Genomic DNA, 19,615 nt, shown 5'->3' with positions numbered 1-19,615 from the left:
CATCTTCTGGAGTCTCAGGCTTCATATTGGGGGTCCGTACATCATTAGACATGACATTCATTTTGTGGGTTGTCTCATCTTGTGGTGGCTACAGAACAAGTGTAAGGTCACAGCTGGGTGTCACACAGGAAGGACACAAGGACCACATGCCTGTTCTTACATTCCGTCGGTAGGAATGCCAGCTACTCACCCTTTCTTATGCATGTTGTTTCTTAAATGACCTTTATGCCAGGGCTGTCTTAATGAGAGGGCACAACTGGGCACTGCACAGGGTCCCCCGCTGCTTGGGGAGCCCCTGCACTTTTAGCAAAGCAGCTGGTCCTTGAGCCCACGCTACCCAAAAACTGGCTCCATTGTAGGGGCCCCAGAGCATTACTTTGCCCAGGGGCCCATGATGCTATTAAGACGGCCCTGCTTTATGCTGTAGCTACTCTCTCCCAAATCATTAGACTGACGCCTCGTACACACGCTCGGTTTTCTCGGCAAGAAAACAGCTGGCAGAGCTTTTTGCAGAGAAAACCGTTCGTGTGTATGGTTTCTCGTCGAAGAAAAAAAAAAGAGAACTTGCTCTTTATTTTCTCATAAATTTTCTTGTCGTGATTCTCGTCAGGCTGGTTTACGATGAGAAAAACATTTGTGTGTATGCTTTTCCAAGTCTTAAAAACCCGCGCATGGTCAGAATCAAGTATAAGACGGGAGCGCACCTTCTGGTAAAACTAGCATTCGTAATGAAGATAGCACATTCGTCACGCTGTAATGGACTGAAAAGCACGAAGATTGAAAAGCGCAAATTGTCTCTCACCAAACTTTTACCAACACGCAGTAATACGAGATTAGCAAAAGCAGCCCCAAGGGTGGCGCCATTGGAATCGAACTTCACCTTTATACTGCCGTCGTACGTGTTGTACGTCACCGCGTTTTAGAACGAGATTCTGTCTTGACAGTGTGTATGCAAGGAAAGCTAGACAAGAATCCCGTCAAGCTTGACAAGAATCCCGTTGAGAAAAACAATGATTTTTTTACGACGGGATTCTCGCCCGTGTGTACAGGGCTTTAGACTAGAAGGGTGCAAGGTCTACATCTCAAATGTTTGAGTATTGTGGATTTTCCTGGAAGAAAAGTTTAACTTTATGCCAACTCAATAGTACAGTATCACTTTATATTTTGTCTGTGTCCCGGTTACAGATTTTTTTCTCACTTCCTGTCTGGTGAAAGGGTTGTCAGCTGAACAGAAATTGAGAAAAAAATCACTCAGAGCCCCAAATAGCACACAATAGCACAGGGGGTTCTAAAATGTTATGGAAACTGAAGTCAACAAGCAAGTTTAGTGGTTTGGTTGGGGTGTAGGGTTAGGAATAGGGTTAATGTGAAGAGTTAGGTTTAGAGGTTATGTTAAAATTAAAGTACAACTACAGGCAAAACCTTTTTTTCCCCATTCTGGATAGAGTAAGGGAGGGTTATAACTCCTGTCAATTTATTTATTTATTTATTTTTTTGCCACCGATGTCCCACTGGGGAGATTTTCCTTCACCTCATGTCCCATAGCCAAAATAAGAAGTGAGAGTATATTCCTCCAAAGTGATAGACTCCTGAGGTGTTACCAGAACTGATGTCCCCACTGGACACTCAACAGAAGGGAGGGGCCAGGAGCACCGAAGAGGGACCCGAGAAGAGGAGGTTTGGAGCTGCTCTGTGCAAAACCACTGCACAGAGCAGGTAAGTATGACATGTTTATTATTTTAAAACCAAAAAAAAGTGAGACTTTAGTATCACTTGAATAGTCCGGGTGGCAAGAGCCTACTCATTTATACAGTAAATGGATTTCTATTTGGGGTGCTAGTACAGCAAAAGTTGAATAACTGCTCTAAAACACAAAGCAATAAAACATGCACAAAGCAGAGGACTATAGGATGACATGTATAGTATATCTAACACAAAGAGGCTACAGCAGAGACTTCCTCCTTCTAATAACAGAAATGTTATAATATTTTTACATATCTAAAGAAAAGACAGGTGGCTAGCTTGCAACCAATGATGTTCTAGCTGTAATAATTCCATTACAGAACCAGATTGGCTGCTACAAGAAAAAAAACTTCTTCATTTAATTAAGGCTTCATGCACACTGAAGGTTATAAAAACTCCAATAGCTTTGTTGTGAGTTTTTCATCATTTTTGCAATAACGTTTTTCCATGTAAGCATTTACAAAAAATATTAATAAAAAAATGGATCAAAATTTCAATGGATCAAAAACGCTCTAATGTCAAAAAACGCTAAGCACTCAAAAATACATTAGAGTGTTTTTACAGCTGAAAAACTGCTCTCAGAACCCTCTAGATTTGGTGTTTTTTTAAAGCCAAAAAACGCCCCAGCCAAAAACAGTTCATAACAGCCTATGTGTGCATGGACACATAGGATAGCATGACGGGGAGTTTATTGACTAAAAACGTCTGAAGCCAAAAACAGCAGCTGTAAAAACGTCCAAGGTGCACAAGGCCTAATAAGAGCCAAACAAACTCTACAATATGTTAGATTCATAGAACAAAGCCTTTGGATTACCCAAGACCAAAGAGCACTGGCCCCTGGTATATAGATCGTGGATCGAATTTAAGTGGGACAAACAAGCCTTCACATAGTGGCCCAGATTCATAGAGAATTTACGCCGGCGTATCTATAGATACGCCGCGTAAATTCAAATCTGCGCCGGCGTATCTTCTTTCTGTATTCAGAAAGCAAGATACGCCGACATTAGCCTAAGATACGACTGGCATAAGTCTCTTACGCCGTCGTATCTTAGGGTGCATTCTCACGCTGGCCGCTAGGTGGCACTCCCGTCGTTTTCGGCGTAGAGTATGCAAATTACCTAGCTACGCCGATTCACAAACGTACGTGCGCACGGCGGTAGTTTTTTACGTCGTTTGCGTAAGTCGTTTTCGGCGTAACGTTGCTCCTGCTATTAGGTGGCACAGCCAATGTTAAGTATGGACGTCGTTCCCGCTTCGAAATTTGAATTGTTTGCGTAAGTCGTTCGCGAATAGGGCTGGACGTATTTTACGTTCACATCGAAACCAATACGTTGTTGCGGCGTACTTGAGAGCAATGCACACCGGGATATGTACACGGACGGCGCATGCGCCGTTCGTAAAACACGTCAATCACGTCAGGTCATAACACATTAGCATAAAACACGCCCCCTTCCACATTTGAATTACGCAGGCTTACGCCGGCCCCATTTACGCTACGCCACCGCAACTTACGGAGCAAGTGCTTTGTGAATAGTGCACTTGCTCCTGTAAGTTGCGTCGGCATAGCGTAAATACAATACGCTGCGCCGCCGTAACTAGGCGCGCAGGTACCTGAATCTACCCCCTTGTGTCTGAGATGGAGAGGTGTAGATAGCTTTGTACAAACCTAATTTGACAAGAATGACCGGCGTGACCACTGCGCGCCTCTTGCCATCATCTGCGAGGTTTGTGGAGTTTCCAGTTGCTGGGAAAAGCTTTCCATTTCTAAATGCAATCAGCTGAAGCTTGTACACGGATTCATCCACTGCTCTCCTCTCTCTCTTTTCTCTGGACCCAAACAGAGCAGCCGGCAGCTGGATAGAAGCTTCCACTACTGTGTTCTATGACAAAACAAGAAAAAAGTGGTCATATTTACAGAGCAGATATAAATAATGCATTTCAAGGACATCATTACCAGCATCATGGGTTGCCATATTGTTGCGTTTTTATTCAGCTAAGCTACATAAATGTTACATGTTCTATATGATTGATCTGCAGTGTAATCATAGGGAAACACACCCAAATAAAATGTATGTATTTTTTTTCCCAACAAATAGAGCTTTCTTTTGGTGGTATTTGATCCCCTCTGTGTTTTTTTTGCACTATGAAAAAAAAAGTCAGACAGACAATTTTGAAAAACAAACAATATTTTGTACTTTTTGCTATAGAACATATCCAATATATATTTATTTTTTATAAAAATCGAAATTCTTTATCAATTTAGGCCAATATGTATTCTGCTACATATTTTTGGAAAGAAAAATCCCAATAAGTGTATATTGATTGGTTTGCGCAAAAGTTATAGTGTCTACAAACTATGGGGTATTTTTTTTACTAGTAATGGCAGCTATCAGCGACTTATAGCGGGACTGCCATATTGCGGTGGACATTCGGACACTGACACTTTTTGGGGATCAGTGCTCAAAAAAATGCACTGTTACTGTACTAATGACACTGGCTGGGAAGGGGGTTAACATCAGGGGAGATCAAAGGGTTGTAAAGCAATGGTGAATTTGCGCTTCCCTAGAAAAATGTGCTATGATAAAACAAAGAACAAGAAATGGTGATAATAAAGGAATATAATTAGGTTGGGCAGGGCAACACCTGCTAATTGGCTTTAACTTATTCAGTGAAGAGAATGTGAATTTATGTATAAGAACATAAGTGTGTGTGTATAAAGAAAACTTGGTAGGTATTGGGACAGAGGAAAACTCTGAGTGGGTGCTGCAAACTAAGTATTGCTGGAATAAACAGTAATAGAACGAGTGATAATAGGTGACAAATAGTGTATAGCGCAACCCCCCAAAAAAAAAAAAAATTATAATTTTTGTGAGCATATAGTGAAATATCAACAGAAAATTTAAAAAACGGACAAACTGATACACTGTATCCACTAGCAATCAGTCAGAAGGATAGTAATTCTCAGATGTAATTTTCAGCTGTGATAAACATATGGTACACTGAGATCAAAGGGTTAACTGTGTGCCTAGCCAGTGTTTTACTACAGTGTGGGAGGTGCTTTTACTAAAGGAAGACATGTATTCTAGTCCCTGCTTTGCAGGAACACAAGATTCCTTCCCTTCCCTCCTGACAGAATGGTGATCTACCTTTACATAGGCAGATCACTGTTCTGTGTCCCTGCAGGATGATCGGCGGATGCTAGCAGACATCAGGTCCGCGGTAGCCGGTACCCGCTGATTGGCTGCACACATTCACAGCTGCTACCAAGAAGCACAGCTGCTGCTCTGTAGCAGTAAAACTTTTATAGGGCGGTCAGAAAGTGGTTAAAATAAATTTACTGGAGGTCAAGGACTGTTTTTATTGGTCATATGTACAGTTTTTAAGACTAGAAATGTGCGAACAGTGCGCAACAATTATTATTTTTTTTTTTTTTTCGGATCCATTCGTTAAAGCGGAGGTTCACCCTCAAAATGAACTTTCCAGCATCCTTAAAGTGGAAGTAAACCCATCAATTTAACAGTTTGAAAAAGCAGTTACATTCCTGGCATGCCGGGAATGCTAACTGTCACATTGGTTGTGCTCAACCAAACTGTCAAACCATCGAATGGCTGGTGTCATAACTGATCACATGTGCAGCATCATGGCAGTTGAAGATTAAACAGAGGCCAAGACACGCCTTAGCAGCCGTCAATCAACTCCTCTTCGCTTAGAAACGCCCATTCCCCACAGGATTCCCCGCTCGGAGCCGGAAAACAAGGGCTCATATAACGATAAGTACAAGTAAAAAAAACAAAAAAAACAGCATACTGCAGATGTTAGCAGTATGCTACAGCAAATGTCAAAAAGTGGATTTTTGGGTGAACCTCTGCTTTAAGTCAATCATTTTGCATCATTATATTCGTTATGTTATAAAGATTTGTTTTTCAAAATTCGTTTCCTATATTTGGATTTGTTTCATAAATTTGTTGTTCCGAATCGTTTCGTATTTTTGGAAGATTCAGATTCATTCCTTAGGTTGTATTAAGATTTGTTTGTGACTTGCTTGCTTTTTTTTTATTTTTTTGCGCCTTTGGCCAACCATAACCATACACCGTGTGACACGTATTATTAAACTTGCAAAACCCTCTGAAGCTGCAAAAAATTAAGCAAATTATGGATTCCTTGAAATTCCTTACTATTGCGGTTGAGAGATTCGCAGAATAATGACATTTGTGTCCAAATTTTAATTAATAAGGAAACAAAAAACAGACGTCTAGTTAAGACAGTTATTGGAGAGTGGATGGATAAATGACAGCAAGTTAACAGGTAACCTGGGCTGGACAAGGCTCAGCCTGGGGAAAACAAGCTAAAAGAATTACCTTGTGAAGTTATAATACTAAGGGCCATATTCTGAGTATAGTTTCGATGGAGTATCTCAGGATACTCCATCGTATCTCTCTTTTTTGGCCCGCGTATCTATGCGAGTGATTCTTAGAATCATTTTCGCATAGATACGCTTAAGATCCGACATGTGTAAGTCACTTACACTGTCGGATCTTAAATGTAATTACCCAGTCGGCCGCTAGGTGGCGTTTACGTTCAGGTCTCATTTGTTTATGCAAATGAGCCTGATACGCCGATTCCCGAACTAATTCGCGTCGCGTAACCGTCGCCAACGTCGTTTGCGTAAGGTTACCCCTGCTATATGAGGGGTAACCTTACGCCAGTCCCACGTACGCCATGTTAAGTATGGCGTCGGGTCCGCGTCGTCTTTTCCCGTCGGGTACGTTGTTTCCCTAAGTCGTTCTTGAATACGACTTTACGCCAATGACGCACACGTCGGCGTCATTGACGTTTTCCGCCAAGAACTGGAGCATGCGCACTGGGCTATTTTAAGCCTGGCGCATGCGCAGTTCGTTCGAATCGGGGGCGCGCTTAATTTAAATAGAAGCCGCCCCCTTGGATTTACGCGGGGATACGCCGGGCCAATTACACTATGCCGCCCCAAACTACGGAGCAAGTGTTTGGGGAATACAGCACTTGCTCCTGTAGGTTGGGGCGGCGGAGTGTAAATGGCTTACGCGCCGCCCGCCTACTTTCTACAAGAATATGGCCCTAAATGTTCAGGAAAGCACACATTCACTTGTTTACTAAAGCTGCCTACTGATGCCAGCAATGGACTTCATACATATATTTGCCCACCTCTGGTCTATTACCTTTAATGCCACTATGCTGAAGGTACTGGACACATTGCACTTAAAACTCAGCTGTTTATCCAAGTTCCCATCTGGGTCTCTTTTGCCTATTTCAGCTAACACTGTGCGATCGGATGCAGCCAGTTTCTGAAACACGGTACAGGTCATGCCAGTGAAGAGAGTGGACTTTATCACATAGGCCTCCAGAGCGATGTTTGGGGAGTACTGAAAGAGAAATAGGAGAATACATTAGTGATACACAAACTGCACAAATTCAGTAGATGAATGATGTTAAATGTAAGACTTACTGTGGAATATACTTGAGCACCATTGGCCAGCCGATAAGCAGCAATACGCTGTAAACACTGCACTATGCGGGTGCAGGCCTTCGCCTCTTTCTGCGCCATCCACAAGACGTGCTCATCTGCCAGCATGATGTTACTGGCGATGTCCACCATAACATCTCCAAGCTGCAACACGATGGTAACACAATGGTAACAAATATTACTCTGGTAACACAATGGTAACAAATATGAAAATTCAGCCTTACTAAAAAACATAGGGAGGTTATGTCCCTCCTCTGGCTCATTTAGTCATTTGTAAAATGTATAATGCTGCTATTTGGGTCAAAGCGAAGGAAAAAAAAGGAAAAACAACATGTCCTTTAAATAACTGTAAGCTTCTCATAAGCATATGGCCCAACAACAGATATTTGATACACATAACATAGAGGTTTTAACAGTAAGCTTAATAAGCACTTTAATAAAGTGTTTGTTAACACCCCCCCAAAAAAAAAATTGATCCCGTTCCTTTAAAGCATGTTATATAACACAGTGCTTGTCCTGTGTCATTTGGGCCCCTGTAACACCTAAAAAACCTGGCTGATCTTGCCAGTTTTTCCCCACCCCCCTGTAAACTGACCACGGTGTATCATGGCTGCTGATACCAGACACTGTGGTCAGTTTACAGGCCTCTGTCATCAGCACCCTGCTATCTGCTTCTGTGTCCTGCTCCCCCTCCTCCTCTGTCTCTGTGTCCCTGCTGCTCTCATAACACTAACCTGTATATACCATCAGCACTGCCTCCTATTGCAGTGTCCCCTCTGTGAATGATTTATAAATATAAATGCTGTAAATACCTCATTTAAGAGCCGAGATTGCCATCACATGGCCAGACAGCTCTCTCCTCCTCTCCTTCTCCTGACTGACATCAACAGAGGAATCTCAGCCCCGCCCACTACATCTTTTACAGCAGGAAAGGAGAAAGCTGGCTTGTCGTGTGATCTCAATCCCAGCAGAAAAATTAGGTATTTTCAGAATTTATTTTTATAAATCACACAGAGAGGGCGATACTACAATAGGTGGCAGTGCTGATGGTGTATACAGGTTAGCGTGGCTTAACAACCACTTTAAGTAAAATTATTTCCAGACCTTTAATGTGGTTGACCAGCACTTTCCCACATCTGAATATGGCTCATGTACAAAGTCTGTGATTAATAACAGGTCTAAGACCGAACTCCTTTTGCAGGTTTAGATTAGTTCGAACATCTAGACCAGTGGTCTCCAATCTGTGGCCCCTAGGGCACTTTTCTTTCCACTGATACAAGACACTATTCTTCTGACTGACACTGATGTGGCACTGTTCCCTCTCCCTGACACCAACGATGGGGCACTATTCTTCCCACTGATATCAATGATGAGGCACTATTCCTCCCACTGACACCAACAATAGAGCACTATTCATCCCACTGACAGCAACGATGGAGCACTATTACTCCTCCTAATACCTAAGATGCGTTTTTTACTTCCACTGACACAGTACCATTTTTACTCCCAATGGCCACAGTCCAGCCCCCCCTAAAGTCTGAAGGACAGTAAACTGTCTGTTTAAAAAGTATGGAGACCCCTGATCTAGACAATGAGATTTTAAATTCAACGACAGGCATAGCACAAATTCAAGCCAAATTTTGCTCTGTAACCTAAGATCAGGGCTGGACTGGGACAAAAATTTGGCCCTGGACTTCATCCAGATTGGCCCAATTGGACATGCCTTTCCTATGGCGGCCGGACAACTCCCGCAGACCCCCCCCCCGGCCACCCAAGCCCCCTCTCCCCCTTCACTAGCCGTTCTACTTTAATAGAGTAGAACGGTTGGTACTGGTACTCTTATAGGCAGTACCAGTGGAGAAGCTAGACATTATTTCACCCAGAGCAAAGAATCAGTTCGGTGCCCCCTTATGGGACAAGTTTAGGAAGAAGTGAGAAACTCCCAGGCCATAGCTGTTGAGTCAGCTGTCTGTCCCCTCCCCCCCATGCTCCTCTGGTCCTCCCCCTGATTCTCTGTTCCCCCAGGTGAGCGCTGAGGGGAGGGAGAGGAGGTGAGCTCTGCGGGGAGGGAGAGACAGAGGAGCGGAGGGGGGTGGCGGTCCGCTGTCACTGAAGCCGGCCCACTGAGCCATCAGCCCACCAGGAAACTCCCTGTAGTCCCAATGGCCAGTCCATCCCTGCCTAAGATACAATATTTTGTCTTGCTTTCTGACAACAGGTCTCCTATTCATATGCTTTTTATGCCAAGTTAAAGGGATTGTGTCTTCAATTTAAAAAAAATTGCAGATAAAAGCACAGAAACATTTAGCTTTGTAAACACACTTAATTGCTTTTTATTTACCATGAACAATTTTTGTTTTATTGATCAGCAATGTGCCTCTGAAAAAAGCCAAAAAGAGTGTCTATTCTCTAGCAGAGCCCTCCCCCTCTTTGCAGGTCACAGCCCTCTCCCCTTCTGTAAGTTCCTAATTACTGTGTGACCTAACATCTTTGCACCTCACCTCCCTATATAACCGTTTATGTAGCTGCCTGGGAAGGAGTGAAGGGAACGACTATAGAGCAACACTCTTAAAACTATGGCCCACGGGCAGGTTGCAGCCTGCTGCTTGCCATAGACCATCCCTGTAATGAGAAGGTCCTGTATACAGCCATGTGTATGACGGGCTGTCCAATAGACAGTGTACTCACACATTGCTACTCATGCACCCACTAGACTAGAGGACATGCATGAGCACCTAAAAGGAGTGGCCAGTTTTAAAATGCCCTCTGCCCGCTTAGCTGCGCCATCTGTTTGTTTATGTACAATGGTCAGACAGTGGTTAAAATGCACAGATCACTTGTTATTTACTGAATCTAAGAGGAGACATGCCTTAGAACGGTCAGATAAAGTCACCATGCAACAACTGTGCAGACAATGAACTGTACAACAATGGCAGTGAAGACAACATAGTAATGACCCACCCTAAAGCCGTCATATTCCCTATACCAGTGATGGTGAACCTTGGCTCCCCAGATGTTTTGAAACTACATTTCAAATGATGCTCATGTACTCTGCAGTGTAGTTGAGCATCATGGGAGAAATGTAGTTCCAAAACATCTGGGGTACCAAGGTTCACCATCACTGCCCTATACTATGGCTTGCAAAGACCAGTGAACCATCCACACTTCTGCTGAGCAGCTGCCGGGGGAGTTCTGTGACCAAATAGTAAAAGTCTTCAAATAAACAGAAGATTATAAATAAAAATATCCAAGCTTACCTCCTTGTATTTTTCTGCAAAGCGCCCAAACTTCTCAATCATTTCAGCAACAAAGATAACGTCCATCTTGTCCGAAAAGTTTGCAGCCTCCACTGTGTAGGCAAGAAGCTGCTTAGCTGTTGCAACAGCATTGGTGAGATTTAGTGGCATCTACAAAAAAACAAATGTTCAAAAAAGAATTGATAAGCGATCCTTTCTTGATCCGGGTCATGATTATCAGCAAATGACATACTACGGGTTGATTTACTAAAACTGGAGAGTGCAAAATTTGGTGCAGATCTGCATAGTAACCAACCAGCTTGCATTTTTTTTCAAAACTTAATTGAACAAACTAAAGTTAGAAGCGGATTGGCTACCATGCCCGGCATGCAGATCATGAACACCAACAATTTGGGTATGTAATTATAATAAAATGAAATGCAAAGTTGTTTCCTGTTTTAGTAAATCAACCCCCATCTGTAAACAACTGTCCATTTCATTTTAGGCTTAATGTACATGGGATGTTTTATAACCTCCCCTGAACGATTTACCCTGACCAATAGTAACCAAAGTTTAAAAACGTCCGATTTGCACCTTTCTATGGGGACACCTGAGCTAAGTTACAGCTCCCTGTGTCCATTCAGACACCGACCCCGACCCGGCCCTGTCCCCCCTCTCCCCGATAGGCTAGCGGACTTTAATTGACAGCAGCAGGAGCCAATTGTGTCTCAGCCAATTAGGTAGGAGAATCTCGGAAGGCTGACACACTCATGGACAATCACTGGACAAAGGTAAGTGTTAGAGAGGCTGCTGCACACAGAAGGCTTTTTATCCTAAAGCATAAAATGCATTAGGATAAAAAACCTTCTGCCTTTACAACCACTTTAAGACCGACTCTCTATGTCGGTGCACAGAAATAGGCAGAGTGCCTGTCTCTGTACGCTGTGTAGCAGAGCAACATATTTGCTGCCACTACCCCTCTTCACTTGTCACTGGTTGTTAAACACTACTTTTAACCGGTGATGCTCAGTGGGACAGCCCCCCCATCAGGTCCATTTATACCTGTGACCGAAAACAGGCAGTGGGCGGAGTCCAAAACCGAAAGCAGGCTGTCTATTGGCTAGCAATTCATCCACTGCCTTCGGTCAATCACAAGGAGAGCAGACCTTATAGGGAAACTAGTGTCTGTCTGCATGTCCTATATTGATGTACATGTTTACAACAGGAACATGAACACTGACAATTGTCATGTGGAGTCACATTGGCCTTCTTAGACACTCTCTATGAATTCAGCTAACAGTGTTTTAGCAAACCAAATGTCAGCCAGTTAGGAGGTCACATCTACTGTAATGTAAATTGTGAGGCACACGTTCTATCTTTCTCAGTATGTTTAGGAAACATGTAGAAGAATACCTGATTAAACATGAACAGAACTCGTGTAACGTCATTGGCGTACTGGCATTTAGAATAGTCCTCCTCTGCCCAGGAGCCCCCTCGGTCACATCGTCGCCAAGCTCTTATCTCATCTTGCTGGGTCCCCGGATAGATACCACCTCCAGCAGAATAGCGGGTGCACAGTAGATATGCAGTAATTCCTGCCAATGTTCTTGGCCACCTAATGGACAAATATAATTATATCTCAATTTTCGAATTCTGTACAATATCATGGCATCTGGTCAAGGATTTTTTGGGCCTCTTCACAACAAAATGCGATCTGAAGTGGTTGTCAGTCTTAAATTAATGACACCCAAAACACAGGTTACAAAATGTAGCGCGTTTGCCTGCACCGGATCCCATGGCATAGTAGTACCATGCGATCTGGTTGCTGTGCATTTAGTAAGATAATGCATGCACTACTTTTGGTGCAGTCCTGTGCGATTTCAGCTTATTCAAACAAAGGGGCTGAAATCTCACTGCACTTGGATCGCTTGTGAAACACAGCTTGTTCCTGTGCTATGGTGTGAACTGGCTCATTTACATTTGTGGGAAGTAAAAATAGGCAGTGGAGCCATGGTTTTACTGCCCCCCCCCCCCCCCCCTCCACACGCTGCAAAGGAAGCCAGACAGTGTTGTACACATGTTACAGCAGAAATGATTCCCTCTGTTACATTCAGGATTCAGTACTTATATATATATATATAAAATATATTCTGAGCTGCATGTGTACATCAGTCAAGCTAAACTGAAAATACTGGTTTATATAGAACACATATAGGGGTTGCTTTACTAAAACTGGAGCATGCAAAATCTGGTGCAGCTCTACATAGAAACCAATCAGCTTCCAAAGCTTAAAGCGGAATTCCACCCATTTAAAAGTCAGCAGCTACAAAAAGTGTTCCCCAAAACCTGCGATGTGTCCCAGAAGGGAGGGAGGGGTGGAGAGGTGAGCTTCATTCTTGTGCCAGGGGAGGAAGTGGAAGCTGGGTGCCTGTCAAAACTGGCTACCCCCCCCCCCCCCCCAAAAATAATAATGTGCCAAATGTGGCATGTCAGGGGGTCACCAGTACTTAAAGCGGAAGTTTCATTTTTGGGTGGAACGCTTTAATTAAACAAAGTTGAAGTTAGAAGCCGATTGGCTACATTGCACAGCTGCACCAGATTTTTTCACTCTTGAGTTTTAGTAAATCAACCCCATTGTGTTCAGAAGAGCCTGAGCCCTGATTCACACTGATGCAATGCAGGAAATGCACGATTCGCTGCGTTTCCCACATCGCATTACACTGCGTCCTCACGATCTGCTGCGGGTATCAATGTTACAATAATGAAACCCCGAAACAGATTGCAAAATGCAGAACGATTGTCAGAATCGCATCACATGGGTGTGAACACCCTGAGAAGTTTTGTACAGATGTTCATAGAAATGTTTCATGCGACTCTACTAGTTTATACCCAGCCTTCCATGGATGATCCTTGAGCCTAGATTCACACTCGAATCGCACCACAATCCTGTGCACATCACATGAGATATCTGTGCGGCGCGATTTCAGGCATGCATTTGGTATGGTTCATATTGCATCCGCACCAAAATGGTGCAGGACCCATTTTTCCCTCCGCACCAGAATTGCAAACAAAGGAGAGAAGGATATGGGAATCCCACCTATTTATCAAATATGTAGTACTCACCGATATTTTCGGGGGGTGCAATCAAAAATATAATGTACCAAGAGAGAAAAAAAACAAAAAAAAACAAAAAAGAAAGATGACTGCTGCACACCCTTAAGAGTTATTACTACGTTTTATTAAATATCAGAAAATAGAGCATAAAAGGCATTAAAAACACACAGGTAACCAATAATGGTATAGTATTCTCAGGTCGCACCAGAATTGCCACGCACAGACATCGCATGTGATGTGCACAGGAATGTGCTGCGATTCCTGTGCGAATCACACACTAGTATGAACCTAGGCTTAAGGATCATCCATGGAAGGCTGGATATACTAATAGATTCGTATGAAACATTTGTAAAAAATAAAAATAAAAAAAACATTTAATTTGGATTTAACATTCAATTTCGGAGTGAATGGACTTCACCACTCACACAAAAAAGTTCCACCTTTGAATTTTTTCATCACTATAGTCAAAAACTAACTTTGATTTCATCAACTACTGATTAGAAAAATGATCAAACGTTCTTAAAACAAAAAATGTAATTCGAAAATCTTCTAGCGTGTACCCAGCTTAAGTGTCACGCGGGTTTATTTTATACATGCTTAAAAAGCATCTTACACAGTTCTAAAGCTATGCTGGCACTGGCAGTTCTTACAAAATAAACATCACTGGGTATTGGCATGACAGGTCCGTTCAATTAGACTGCAAAGTATGTCTTGGCAGCTCTTCCCAGCATTAGTAACATTAATCCTCATCTTGTCTGATCCTTTAATAGACATGTATAGACATCTTCGAAGCTTTGATTTGTATAAAATGACCAGAAAAGTAAGACATGATAAAGGAATGATTGACTTTTTTTTAAAACCTTTATTTTATCATCTATAAAATATTCACTACTGTTTAAATATAATTAAAATTACCATTTATTTTTAAAGAGAAATTCAAGTTTATGCCAAACAATACAAGGGCTCCAGAACTACAACACTACATACACCATTCGCGTACATGAACGCACGTTCAGAGCACATGCAAAATGCACTCCATGTGCAATTTGTCAATAGAAAGTTGACCGCACGTGCCCGTGCTGGATCACATGGAACTTTTGTACCATACAATCCGGTTACAATGCTTCTTTCTTTGAAAGGGAATGCGTTACTTTGGGTGCAGTGCAATTTTACCCAATTCAAAATGAATAGGCTGCAAATCGCACTGCACGTGCCGTTTGTGTTCCTGTGCGTGGTGTAAACCGGCCCTTAAACCACATAAGGCTTCATGTATACTGGCCCACATTTACTGCAGCCATAGGAAAAAACAAAACGCTGAAAAATCGCAGGTTGTTTTTGCAGCGTTTTGGGTTTTCCTGGGGTTGGCGGTCAAAATGTTCCTATCCTGAACGTGATTCTTCCGCGTTCAGGAGAGGGAAGTTGATGCTCACCTAAATGCGGAAGCTCTTAAAAACTCTGCTAAAAGCCTATATGTACTGTACATGGCACATAGGCTTTCAGGGAGTTTTTGAGCTTTGGCAAAAAAAAAAAAAAAAAGCCAAAAGCTCCTATACTCAAGTTTACAGGTAAAGGTATGAAATAACGTATATATTTTTGATCGTTTTTGATGAGCGAAAGATCTGATGTAACAACGGGGTGGCTTTATTTTTCTTGTTTTACATAAGTTCACAAATGTTGATTTATAAAGAACATTTCATCTTGCTAAATTTCCCCATTGCTCTTTTCATTCTGCAGATGGCGCTACAGTGCCACGTGTGGCCAGTTACCACTTAAAGCGGAGTTCCACCAAACTTTACAAGGTGGTCTTAAACTAAACTAAAGACCACCCCTCCACCCCTCGTTTTTGAATAAACAGTTGTGCTCATAAGTTTGCATACCCTGGCAGAATTTATGATTTCTTGGCCATTTTTCAGAGAATAGCAAAAATAATACAAAAACTTTTCATCTACTCATGGTTAGTGTTTGGCTGAAGCCATTTATTATCAATCAACGGTGTTTACTCTTTTTAAATCACAATCACAACAGAAACTTCCCAAACCCTGATCAAAAGTTTACATACCCGACTTCTTAATAACGTGTATTGCCCCTTTTAACCTCCAGTTACGGTAAATTCTTGGGCTGTCTTGAATGAAGTGCACATGAGTGAGTGAAAAACTTATATAGCGCTGCACGCGTTTGAGATCTTCCCAGAGTGGCTCAATGATATTGAGTTCAGGAGACTGAGATGGTCACTCCAGAACCTTCACTTTATTCTGCTGTAGCCAATGACAGGGTGACTTGGCCTTGTGTTTTGGATCATTGTCATGTTGGAATGTCCAAGTACGTCCCATGCGCAGCTTCCCGGCTGATGATTTGGAATGTTCCTCCAGCATTTTTTGATAACATACTGCATTTATCTTGCTATCAATTTTGACCAAATTTCCTGTGCCGTTGTAGCTCACACATCCCCAAAACATCAGCGACTCACCTCCGTGTTTCACAGTAGGAATGGTTAACATTTATTGGCAGTTGTGGCTGACATTTCGGTTGGTCTACCTGACCGTGGTTTGGTTTCAACAGAACCCCTCATTTTCCACTTCTTGATTAGAGTTTAAACACTGCTGTTTGGCATTCTCAATTCCTTGGATATCTTTTTATATCCCTTTCCTGTTTTATACAGTTCAACTACCTTTTCCCGCAGATCCTTTGACAATTCTTTTGATTTCCACATTTCTCAGAATTCAGAAATGTCAGTGCAGCACTGGATGAAAGATGCAAGGGTCTGTCAGGAGTTCAGAAACTCATTGACCTTTTATACTCACTCACTAATTACAGGCAAACAGATCACAGGTGAGGATGGCTTTAATAGCCATTCAAACCCCTTTGTGTCAACTTGTGTGCATGTTATCAGGCCAAAATCACCAGGGTATGTAAACTTTTGATCAGAGTCTTTTGGGTGGTTTCTGATGTGATTGGCTTCAGCCAAACACTAACCATGAGTGAAAGAAATGTTTGTGTTATTTTTCATATTCTCTGAAAAAATGGCCAAGAAATCATAAATTCTGCCAGGGTATGTAAACTTATGAGCACAAATATATATATATATATATTTTTTTTTTTTTTTTTTTCCTAAAGCACCACAAGACTCACGCATACGCAGTAGGAAACTGGCTGTGAAGCCTGAAGGCTCCACTGCTAGTTTCCCTGAGTTGTAATTGCAGCGCCTGCGACTGAGCCTGTGGATAATGCGGCTTCGGGGGGTGACATCTCAGGCTCCCTGGACAGGTAAGTGTCCTTATTAGAAGTCAGCAGCTGCATTACTTGTAGCTGCTGACTTTTGAAAATAACTTTTTTTGCATCTGGAACTCCGCTTTAAACATAGAAATAGTACAATTAAACTAAATAATAAAATAAAAACAAATTCTACCATATTATGCACTTTTCTAGTCCTATAATTTCAAGTGTATTTTCCTACACAAAAATCTCATTAAATTACTCACTTAAAATCCCCTTTGTTATTGATAACTCTTTCCATAGGGCAGTACTGCGCAGAGCTCTCCAGCACTACAATATCCACAGTCCTTGTGTTATTGCCACGCCGACTCTGAACACGGCAGCCCCAGTTCCCCGTGGATCCAGCTTGAATATTGGAAATTGTCAGAGCACTACAGAAGAGAGACCAACAATGATTAGCAACAAGTATATGACAAAATAATATGTTTTGTTTTGCTGCGCCCTACCCACCCCACCCCTCAGGCTTGAAGGGGCAGGAGCACCCGTGGGGAGGTCCAGGTTTGGTGCATAGGCATGACAAGTACAGCTGCATCAAAACAAAGCAGATGTTTTATAGGTTTTTCTATGATTATTGTGGCCTACAGCCATCCACCATAATCCTAAACAGCAAAAGTTGTTTATTTAGCTTGTCCATTGCAAGGGGCCCGTCAGTAAAATTACTATGCAAAGGATAAAGCTTTCTGGTGGTTGCAAAAAAACATTCCAATTGAGCATCTGTGGGATGTGCTGGAAAAACAAGTCTGGTCCATGGAGGCCCCACCTCACAACTTACTGGACTTAAAGGAGTTGTAAAGGAAAACATTTTTTTTTGCTGAAATGACTGTTTACAGGGTATAGAGACATAATAGTTAACGGATTTCTTTTAAAAATGATTAAAAATTTATAAAAATCAATCATATAATGTGCCTGTAGTTTCAGTTTCGTTTTTCATCTAGTTTCCTGCTTCTGTGAAGTACAGAGACACAGAGCCAATACAGGGCAGTGTTTGTTTTTGAAATGTAACTGATTGGTTCTGAGGGGTTTTAGACACACAGTAAAAGCTCCCATGACTTTTTTCATAAGGAAACAGACAACCAGGAAGTGTCCAGAACAGAGAAGGATTACAGCAACATCATAGCAAAAACGAACAATGAGGACATGAAACCAGGACTGCAGTAAGGTAAAGGAAGCTATTTAGCTAAAAAAAAAATTCCTTTAGTGACCCTTTAAAAGGATCCGATACTGATGGCTTGTGCCGGATACCACAGAATACCTGTCTAGGTCTAGTGGAGTCCATACCTCGATGATCAGTGTATAACAAATCTACTACGAAGCCACATATTGGGATTGATTTACTAAAACTGGAGAGTGCAAAATCTGGTGCAGCACTGCATAGAAACCAATCAGCTTCCAGCTGTTTTCGTCAAAGCGTCTGCAGGCCACGGGTGGAATTCCAAACAAATTTTCTTTAAAAAATCTGAAATTTTGTAAGCTGATGGTGCCACCATTGATTTTTCGAAATTTGACCAGCCAAGCCTTCAATTTCAACTTTTCTTTCCAGGAACTTTCTTTTCTTCATGCGCATTTTTTTTTTATTATATTTCTCACATTGTTAAATAGAAAACCATTATTTTTCAAAAAATTTCCAACATGCCCGATCACTCAAATTCGATAGCCGCATGAAAATCGACCGTTGCTGCGGCCTACTAATGGTGCGAAATACGAATGAGAATTCTTAACCACCTAAGGACCGGACCAATATGCTGCTAAATGACCCAAGGGGTTTTTACAATTCGGCACTGCGTCGCTTTAACAGACAATTGCGTGGTCGTGCGACGTGGCTTCCAAACAAAATTGGTGTCCTTTTTTCCCAACAAATAGAGCTTTCTTTTGGTGGTATTTGATCACCTCTGCGTTTTTTATTTTTTGCGCTATAAACAAAAATAGAGCGACAATTTTGAAAAAAATGCAATATTTTTTACTTTTTGCTATAATAAATATCCCCCAAAAACATAGATATATTTTTTTTCCTCAGTTTAGGCCGATACGTATTCTTCTACCTATTTTTGGTTAAAAAAAAAATCGCAATAAGCGTTTATCGATTGGTTTGCGCAAAATGTATAGCGTTTACAAAATAGGGGATAGTTTTATTTATTTTTTATTTTTTTACTACTAATGGCGGCGATCAGCGATTTTTTCCGTGACTGCGACATTATGGCGGACACTTTGGACAATTTTGACACATTTTTGGGACCATTGTCATTTTTACAGCAAAAAATGCATTTAAATTGCATTGTTTATTGTGAAAATGGCAGTTGCAGTTTGGGAGTTAACCACAGGAGGCGCTGTAGGAGTTAGGGTTCACCTAGTGTGTGTTTACAACTGTAGGGGGGTGTGGCTGTAGGTCTGACGTCATCGATCGAGTCTCCCTAATAAAAGGGATCACTCGAAGGATGCAGCCGCCACAGTGAAGCACGGGGAAGCCGTGTTTACATACGGCTCTCCCCGTTCTTCAGCTCCGGGGAGCGATCGCGAAGGGGCGGCTAGAAACGAATAGCCGCGCCCTCGTCCCGGATCGCTCCTGAAGCCACGGAAACCGCCGCATGTATGGGGGGGGGGGGTCCCCTCGATCGGACACCCGACCCACGTCTAGGCAGGCACGTACAGGTACGTTGATGTGCCTGTCCGTGCCATTCTGCCGACGTAAATGTACATGCGGCGGTCCAGAAGTGGTTAAATAAGATTTTCAAAAATTCTTTCGGAACTTGAC

General features: G+C 42.2%; 1 protein-coding gene across 1 annotated transcript in view; it reads right to left on the bottom strand.

The window, feature by feature from the left end:
* ADGRA3 (adhesion G protein-coupled receptor A3) overlaps positions 1–19,615 on the bottom strand; it is a 107,989-nt gene that overhangs the window by 22,153 nt on the left and 66,221 nt on the right. The window contains exons 8-13 of the mRNA XM_040335188.1: positions 17,073–17,237; positions 11,893–12,094; positions 10,501–10,650; positions 7,226–7,387; positions 6,939–7,142; positions 3,410–3,623 (exon numbers count right to left, since the gene is read on the bottom strand). Coding sequence (XP_040191122.1) covers positions 3,410–3,623; positions 6,939–7,142; positions 7,226–7,387; positions 10,501–10,650; positions 11,893–12,094; positions 17,073–17,237 — 1,097 coding nt within the window. The remainder of the gene's footprint in view (positions 1–3,409; positions 3,624–6,938; positions 7,143–7,225; positions 7,388–10,500; positions 10,651–11,892; positions 12,095–17,072; positions 17,238–19,615) is intronic.

This window comes from Rana temporaria, chromosome 1 (assembly GCF_905171775.1).
Source record: "Rana temporaria chromosome 1, aRanTem1.1, whole genome shotgun sequence".
Classification (NCBI taxonomy): Eukaryota; Metazoa; Chordata; class Amphibia; order Anura; family Ranidae; genus Rana; species Rana temporaria.
The sequence above is the reverse complement of the archived record's forward strand: the minus strand, read 5'-3'. Positions and strand labels throughout refer to the sequence as shown.